Source organism: Ixodes scapularis, unplaced genomic scaffold (assembly GCF_016920785.2).
Source record: "Ixodes scapularis isolate PalLabHiFi unplaced genomic scaffold, ASM1692078v2 PGA_scaffold2__306_contigs__length_199485367, whole genome shotgun sequence".
Classification (NCBI taxonomy): Eukaryota; Metazoa; Arthropoda; class Arachnida; order Ixodida; family Ixodidae; genus Ixodes; species Ixodes scapularis.
Window position 1 is genome coordinate 177,763,499 of NW_024609857.1, and position 8,332 is coordinate 177,771,830.

At 44.6% G+C, this 8,332-nt stretch overlaps 1 protein-coding gene across 1 annotated transcript; it reads right to left on the bottom strand.

Moving 5' to 3' along the window:
- Positions 1 to 6,787: 6,787 nt before the first annotated feature.
- Positions 6,788 to 8,013, bottom strand: LOC115326989. Its single transcript, XM_029987921.2, has one exon. It carries the CDS (start codon positions 7,862 to 7,864, stop codon positions 6,788 to 6,790), a length of 1,077 nt encoding a protein of 358 aa, XP_029843781.2. The 5' UTR covers positions 7,865 to 8,013.
- Positions 8,014 to 8,332: the final 319 nt, after the last annotated feature.

Genomic DNA, 8,332 nt, shown 5'->3' on the forward strand with positions numbered 1-8,332 from the left:
AGTGCCGCAACCGTGTTCCCCTTAAAACTACCACTTTTCTCTTTTTTCTTTTTTATGTGTGTTTTGTTGGAATGTAGCTTTTCATGCTAAAGTGTTTTTACTTGTACTATTATATATATGACTTTTTTCTTTCGCTTTTTCCAATGTTCCTCCTCTCCTTTGGTTTCTCTAAAAGCGCTTTGCAACTGTATTTTCTGCACACTTGAAGAAGGGAAGTCTCTTCCCGAAACGTCGTGTATTAAAGCCTCTACTGCTGTTCAAACATTTTTCTACGTTTACGACTTTCTTGGTGAAGACTCGTTCATTAATACAGTTAATATTATGACTGATAAGAAGCTCCTGAACACAAGGCGAAGCACGTAGCGCTCACCGCATATGTTCCCGGCGAAGATTACTGTAGCCCAAGCTGCCGCGACGACGGCAGCTTGCGACGTTGGGAGTGACGTCACTAGCCTTTCATATATAAAAGAAGAACCCGCCTGTACCCCTTTTCACCCTACCCCCGGATGCAGCGGATGCTACGAGCTATCTTAGCCAATCCTGTTCTGTGGACGTGGCCCGTGATACGCTTTCCGCGCGTCGCTGTGCCTTCTCGCTAAGGTCACGTGACACTCACACGGCCTCCGATAGGCTCCGATGGTTCGTAACATCCGCCACGCTTAAACGTAATATGAAACGGAGTATATCAACTGATTTCGGTGTTGCTGCAGCACAGCGATGCATAGGCCACGCATAGTTAGGACTCCCGAGGAGCAGCGTGATTGCTAGGAGCGGCAAAGGGAAAAGAAACGGCAATACGACCAACGGCGGCATGCTGCGACCGGCGACTGCATTTCGTATAGTGCAGTAGGTAATCGTTGCAGGTGGCACCAGAGCTTCACTGACCAGCCACCTTCACAGCGTGGATTGGAGCCCCAACTTTTTTTGTCACCAGCTAACCTCGCGGCACCTCGGGTACTGGGCTGGAGCGTAGCTCCTACTGTTTTGTTTAGCATTCTATTCCGCGCATGTATCCAGAGTGGTGTAGAAGTGGCAAAATGTGACGTCACAGGAAGCGGCCTTTCTTGCTGTCGTACATCAAGATGCAGGTAACTGGTCATAGAGCTTCTGGCAGAACGTTTGAGCGAACACGGGTGCCAATGTCATCGTCGCGACCCAATTCGTGGTTACTAAAGCTTTGGCGGAATGTCAACCTGGAGAACCACCTGCGTCAGAACAGATGTCTACCGGATCCACCTCCCCTATTTTGTTACCGGCAGGCAACAGCAGGACGTTTTGATGAGGTCCTTAGGCGGAAGTAGAGGGGCAGCGAATGAGGGCACGGTAAACACACCAGTCAGACGAGCTTTGCAGGAGCTATACGGCGGTGTTGTGTGTCTCACCTGTCACTGAAGGCCGACCCGACATCGCTTGCTGTAGAACGGCTGTAGTAGACCACCATTGGAAACCACATAAGCCTCTCTTTTACGACGTACATCTCGGTGTTCGGGAAATCCCGGCAATGTATGGCCATCCGGTAGAGCACCGAAGTGCGGGTCGCCATGATGACTGCTTGCCCGTCAGCCACCTCGCGTAAGGTTTCTTCCGACCACAGGCGATTGTTGCTGAGGAGTGAGTAGCCCTTCAGCATCCGGTAAAGACGGCGAAAATCCTCATTTTGGGATATCTGCAAAGAGTCAAGAGCCGTCTCGGACATCTGAAACTGCTGCCCGCTGGTGGATGAAAATATCTTTCAAACCTGTTATTTGGGTATACTGGATGGAAGGAAATCCCGCTTCGAATACGGGTATCATGCTGTCCTGATTTTTGATTATGAATAAACGGTTTGGCAGACAGTTTATTCGGTTTTACCTGATGTGCTAAAAAATAAAAGCCTATTGAGGCTTTTATTTTATTCTAGTTCATAGTCCTCGAGTTACAAAGAATGAATAACCGGTTTGAGTTGAGCTAGTTGGTACATCACTACGAGGAAACACTTACACACAGACAGGACAGGACATACACAGAGTTAACTATCAACCATTTATTACTTCTTCCTCCACGTCCTCTTCTTCTTAGTCTCTTAGAGCATTTCACAATTGCGAGATAAGCTGCACTTTTTAGAAATTTTAAGGGAGGATCCGTGGCCAAGTGGACTGCCGCACACCAGCTCGGAGTAGGTGGAGCGAAAGCTCGCGCTGCAGAACCCAAGGATCCTGGGTTCAATCCCCACCCCTGCCCATTTAGATCTGGATGAGCATCCTACCGGAATGCGGTCGTGTATCACTATTGCGTGGTGCACGTTGAAGACCCCAGACTAGCGGTTTTACTGCACTGGCTAAATTGCTAATCTACAGCGAGGGACTCGTCGCAACTTTGAAATGGCTGAATAACTACACACTCTGTAGACCTTTTCTTTAACGGCGCCGCCTTGAGAATTGCGGCGCCGCCGACGCCGTCTAGTGGCTTAGAAAAAGAAATACCGGCTAGTTCTGGCAGCACAGCAATCTGGGTAGGCAACGGTGTGGGTATGGGGGGAACTTGGCTAGACTTGGCTATGGTGGGCTGCAATAACTTGGTTGGAGCTTGTGCGGTTGAATCCAGGTGGCTACTCACAGGCCATCCACCTTGCCTCCTCTAGAGAACGAGGACGAAGACGGTGGGGTGTTTTGATTGAGTTTCCACAGCGAAGTATATATGAGCAGTTTAATGTAGTCAATGCAGGTAAGCTCTTGGCATTTGATAGCTCCATCTTGAGTGGTGGCATGAAGACTTTTCCGTACCTTTCAGATACCATGGGGCTTGCAGTGATAACCTAATTGGACCACCTGCGCCGGGAATTAAAATCGGTCCTCTTGTCGTAGACGAAGTGGTCGTGAGCTTAAACGTGACATGGAGTCTGATACGAATCTCTCGCGATTCAAGCTCGCAATCGATTGACTTCATAAATAAGGATTCTTGGGGAAAATGCGAAGCTCGATAACATTGCATCCACACTCGCGCTGCAGCTTCTTGTGCTCATGGCACACTTTCTGTTATTGTTCTTATGCTTTTCAAAATTATTTATCCATGCGATGACCACGCTGCGGTAGCCAGACAACCGTAGATTTTCGGAAATTTCAGCACGGTAAAAAGGAGCACTCGGAACTAACTCATGCACGATGTCCGCTTTTAAGCTTTTTCGCCCATACCCTTGGCGGTTGCGTACCCTGTGTCAGCGGGCAATCCAAAAATGCACCAGGTCGAGGGTACGTCAGTTTCTGGCTGGTTTGAGGTTATGCGAAAAAGGTCCATAAATATCCACATAACCCCAATTATTTAGCAACAGGCCACCTGTCAGCCCACTCTAATACATGTGACTGTAACCTAACTTTTACCAGCGTGACTTTGCTAAAAAAAAAAAAAAAAAGAACCCACAAGCGCGAGAGATGCTCGAGGCACTAGCCATGAAAGCGAATGGAGAGGAATGTGTCAGCAGTTTGTCCATCACGCGGCACAGCAAAGGTAAACAATATCTACGGTGTGTTGCGGCTTTGAGCCCCTAACTCGTGAGGACAGTCATGGGAAGAAGTTCTCTAAACAGCCGTGGGATACCTATGCCAGTAACTTGAAATGGAAATGCATGGGGCTTGTTAGGGCATTTGCAGATCTTTTTTTTTCTTTCGATTTTTCACTTTTCATTAATACAGTAAATTTTCTTTTTCTATTTATTTTCGTCCATGATTCATTTGTATATGTACTCCTTATGCTTTCTTCTTTTAAGAAAATCATTCTAAAAAGTGCATCTTATCTCAGAATTTTTATATGTTTTTATTTCCAATACTACTAATCCCATTCGTGATTGTTGTAGGGTGGTACATCATACTGAAATATATATCTTTCAATACACATTTGAAGATAATGGTATGCAAGCCTATGTCGACAGGTGCGCTTCCAGGTTCCTAAGAAACTGCTCTACACTAGTGGAATGCACAATGTTTCGCGGCAAGTGATTCCATTCGTTGATTGCGCGGGGGATGAAGGAATATTTGAAGCAATTACTGTGGGTTGGAAGTTCTTCGTAAAGCTTACCATGGTTATATCTTGTTAGCCGTTTACTAGTAGGAGTTAGATCATTTTCCGTGGGGATGTTGAAGTTGCTGTTAGCTAATTCATATAAAAATTTAAGCCTTGCAATTTTCGCCCTTTTTTCTAGTGACAACAGTTCCAATTGTTTACATAAGTCGGAGGGGGAACCATGCCAACTATATTTGTTAGATATAAACCTTGCAGCCATTCTTTGTATTCTTTCTAACTTACTAACACCAGAGGCCGTGTATGGGAACCAGACGACGTTGGCGTACTCAAGCATAGGGCGGACTAGCGTCTTGTAGGCTAATAATTTCGTCTCAGTCGATCCACTTTTTTAGGTTCTTTTTAGAAAATTAAGTTTGTTTAGCGCTTTTTGAGTTGCAGAGTCTATGTGTAAGTCCCAACGGAGGTCATGGCTTATATGTAGGCCGAGGTACTTGTACTGTGTGACTTTCTCCAGGGGTTTATTGTTGATGTGGTAGGAAAACGATTTAGGTTGCTTTTTGTTAGTTATGGTCATATATACAGTTTTATCTAAATTTAACAACATCTGCCAGTCATGACACCATTGTACAATATGTTGAAGTGCATTGTTAAGGTTGATTTGATCCTGTTCATTGTTAATTTGTGAGTACAGTGTACAATCGTCAGCAAAAAGACGGATTTTTACATTAACGTTTTGAACTATGTCATTTATGTAAATAAGAAACAGGAAAGGTGCCAGTACCGATCCCTGTAGAACACCAGATGAAACTTTTCCCTTTGACGATGAATGAGCGTGAATTGTCACAAACTGATAGCGATCAGAAAGGTAGTTTCTTATCCAATTAAGTATTTTGCCTGCTCCCAGAATAGTTTCTAGCTTGAATAGTAGTTTTGTGTGGGATACTCTGTCGAATGCTTTCGATAGATCTATAAATATAACGTCAACCTGACCCCTGTTGTTAATTACGGTAGAAAAATCATGAATGCTTTCGGTCAGCTGAGTAACAGTCGATAACTGACGCATGAAGCCGTGCTGGAATGGGGTTATTATATTATTGTTCTCGACGAAGGTTGAAATGTGTTTTAGTATAATGTGCTGGAGTATTTTGGAGCAAGTTGAAGTGAGAGATATAGGCCTGTAATTAGTAAACTCCTTTTTGTTTCCAGATTTATATATGGGGATTACTTTAGCCAATTTCCAGTCCTCAGGAATTTCCCCTGTGTTGAGGGAGTGTCTAAAGATGAGTACGAGATACTTTGCTATCCATTCCGCGTACCTTTTTAAAAATTCATTGGGTAGATTGTCAGGGCCAGCACTCTTTTTACTATTGAGGTTAAGTAAGAGCTGCAAGACACCTTGCTCGGTAACTACTACATCGTCCAATGTGGGCAGAGCTGAACAAGAGACAAAAGAAGGTATATTATCATTATCCATAGTAAATACAGAAAGAAAGTACTCGTTGAACATCTTCGCTAGATTGGTTTTATCATTTGACAGTGATTCTAGGTGTGACTTAGTTTTAGGGTTAACGTGACTCCAGAATTTACGAGGTAACGACTTAATAAACGACTGAAGTGTCACATTGAAAAATGAATGCTTAGCTGATCTAACTTTGAGGCCAAGTTCTGTATTCAGCTGTGCCAACTTATCTTTATTAAGAGGTGTTTTAGTTTTCTTTGCACATTTGCGCAGCCTGTTTATTTTACGTTTCACGTGAATAATTTCCCGCGTAATCCAAGGGTTTTTTCTGTCAATTCTTTTCGTCTTAGTTGGGATAAAGTTTGAAATGCAGAACTGAATGGCTACTTTAAATTCGTTCCAAAGGGTATCGGTAGTGGTAAGAGCGTTGGAGAAGAGTAATTGGAAGGTATCAAAATGCATATCAAAGTAATCGAGTACACCAACGTCGTCTGCATTGCTATAGTCCAGTACTGTAGAAACTTGCGGCGCAGCAGAAGCTACAGAGTTCATTTTAAAAGAGCACAAAACCATTTCGTGGTCAGATATACCATCTAAGACGTCGATATTGTACTCGTGGCTCAGAAAATGATCACTAACAAAAACCAAATCGAGCACTGTTTGTGTCGAGCCTTGAATACGAGTGTTTTCGGTAACAATTTGAGTTAGGTTATAATGAAAACATAGTTCTGAAATAATATCAACACCATGGGATAATTTCTGGGGTTTAGAAAAGGACCAATCAACTAGAGGTAAATTAAAGTCACCTGCTATTATGATCTTACTGCTCATGTTAAGATTCTTACGCATATAATCATACATATTACAAAAGAACTCTGGGGCTGTGTTTGGGGGTCTGTAGGCCACAGCAATGAAGCAGCAACTGTTCTCATAGCCGATTTTACACCATAAGCACTCAATTCCCTGGGAATCGGGCAGCAATGTACATGAAATCCCATTTCGAGCAAGAATCGCAACTCCGCCGCCACGTGATCCCCTATCTTTGCGCAAGATTGTGTAGTTGGAAGGCGTGATTTCGCTATCTTGTATACTGTCTGACAGCCACGTTTCGGTGATTACAACAATATCAGGTTCGGTATTCAGAATAGCTGTTTCAAGTTTATCAGTTTTATTCACGATACTCCTCGCGTTTAAGTTGAGTAGGCGAAATTCGTAATCATTATTGATACGGCTAGGCTTTAGTCATGGACTTGAAGCCTGTGCAACATCAGCTATCAAACTCTTGTCGTTTTTGACGTCGTCCCAAGTATACACTTTTCCGTTTATTTTAACTTAGTCGTACATCAAATTGACCTTTTCACCGGTAAGCTTATTCGATTTCGAGCTTCCGAGCAGTTTTTTTCTGATTCCCTGAACTCGTTTCGAGTAGTCCTCGCTGATTGATAATGGTTCATTCTTTAACCTATTACAGTTACGTAGAATTTTCATCTTGTCTCTGAAGTCAAGTAGTTTGAGAATCACTGGACGAGTTTTACCTTCAGTTGGTTTTCCCAGGCGATGTATGCGTTCAGTTCCATTGGTTTTTACGGACAGTTTGTCCTCAAGGACCTCCTTTGTTGCTCGCTCTTCGAGTTTGCTGCTGTCTTCGTTTGGCAGCTCAGAAAGACCGAAAATAATTAGATCATTTCTTCTACTGCGATTTTCTAAGTCATCAATCTTATACACGAGTGATGCAACAGTAGATTCGAGTTGTTTTGTCCTGTCTTGGTTTTGGTTCACAGCTGACCTCAGACCTTCAAGGCTTTTAATTTGCAACTCTATGGTCTCTAGTCTGGATTTTGTTTCCGCTTGGCTCAATTTGATTTCCCTGACGTCAGCGGAGATAATATCTAGTTTTTGCAATATTGTTTCTAGAGTAGGCCCGGGATTTACTTCTACATCACCACACAACAAAAGTAGGTTTTTCGGCAACATTCCAAATTCACACAGCACACTCAAACAGCTCCGTGGGCACTGTAGCAGGAAGAGATAAATATTGTTACTGCGGAGGCAACAAGGATATTGTTTCCCTACCTGTGCAATGAACACGAAGTGGTTTAGAAGCGTCATCTTGACGATGCCACCGTGCCCACGAAGAAGTGCAGGTTCCGGCCAGTCTTTTATAGTGCCGAGCGGCGCTAGAGTAGCTGCTGTCACTGTCGATATGGGCCGTGGAAAATCCAAATGTCCGTTGAAGTTCCACAGGAAAAAGTTGTCCAGATCCGTCACACTTCGCTCCGCGTTATCGGCTGGAACGGCGAAGCCGCCGCGATGATCAGCCGCTTGATAGTGCTCGGAGACGCCCATATCCTGGTGCAGCGGCAGAAGCAGCATCTGTGCAATGAACACGAAGTGGTTTAGAAGCGTCATCTTGACGATGCCACCGTGCCCACGAAGAAGTGCAGGTTCCGGCCAGTCTTTTATAGTGCCGAGCGGCGCTAGAGTAGCTGCTGTCACTGTCGATATGGGCCGTGGAAAATCCAAATGTCCGTTGAAGTTCCACAGGAAAAAGTTGTCCAGATCCGTCACACTTCGCTCCGCGTTGTCGGCTGGAACGGCGAAGCCGCCGCGATGATCAGCCGCTTGATAGTGCTCGGAGACGCCCATACCCTGGTGCAGCGGCAGAAGCAGCATCTGTGCAATGAACACGAAGTGGTTTAGAAGCGTCATCTTGACGATGCCACCGTGCCCACGAAGAAGTGCAGGTTCCGGCCAGTCTTTTATAGTGCCAAGCGGCGCTAGAGTAGCTGCTGTCACTGTCGATATGGGCCGTGGAAAATCCAAATGTCCGTTGAAGTTCCACAGGAAAAAGTTGTCCAGATCCGTCACACTTCGCTC

Coding starts and splice junctions, on each gene's coding strand:
- LOC115326989 (XM_029987921.2), bottom strand. CDS start 7,864: ATGACGCTTCTAAACCACTTCGTGTTCATTGCACAGATGCTGCTTCTG.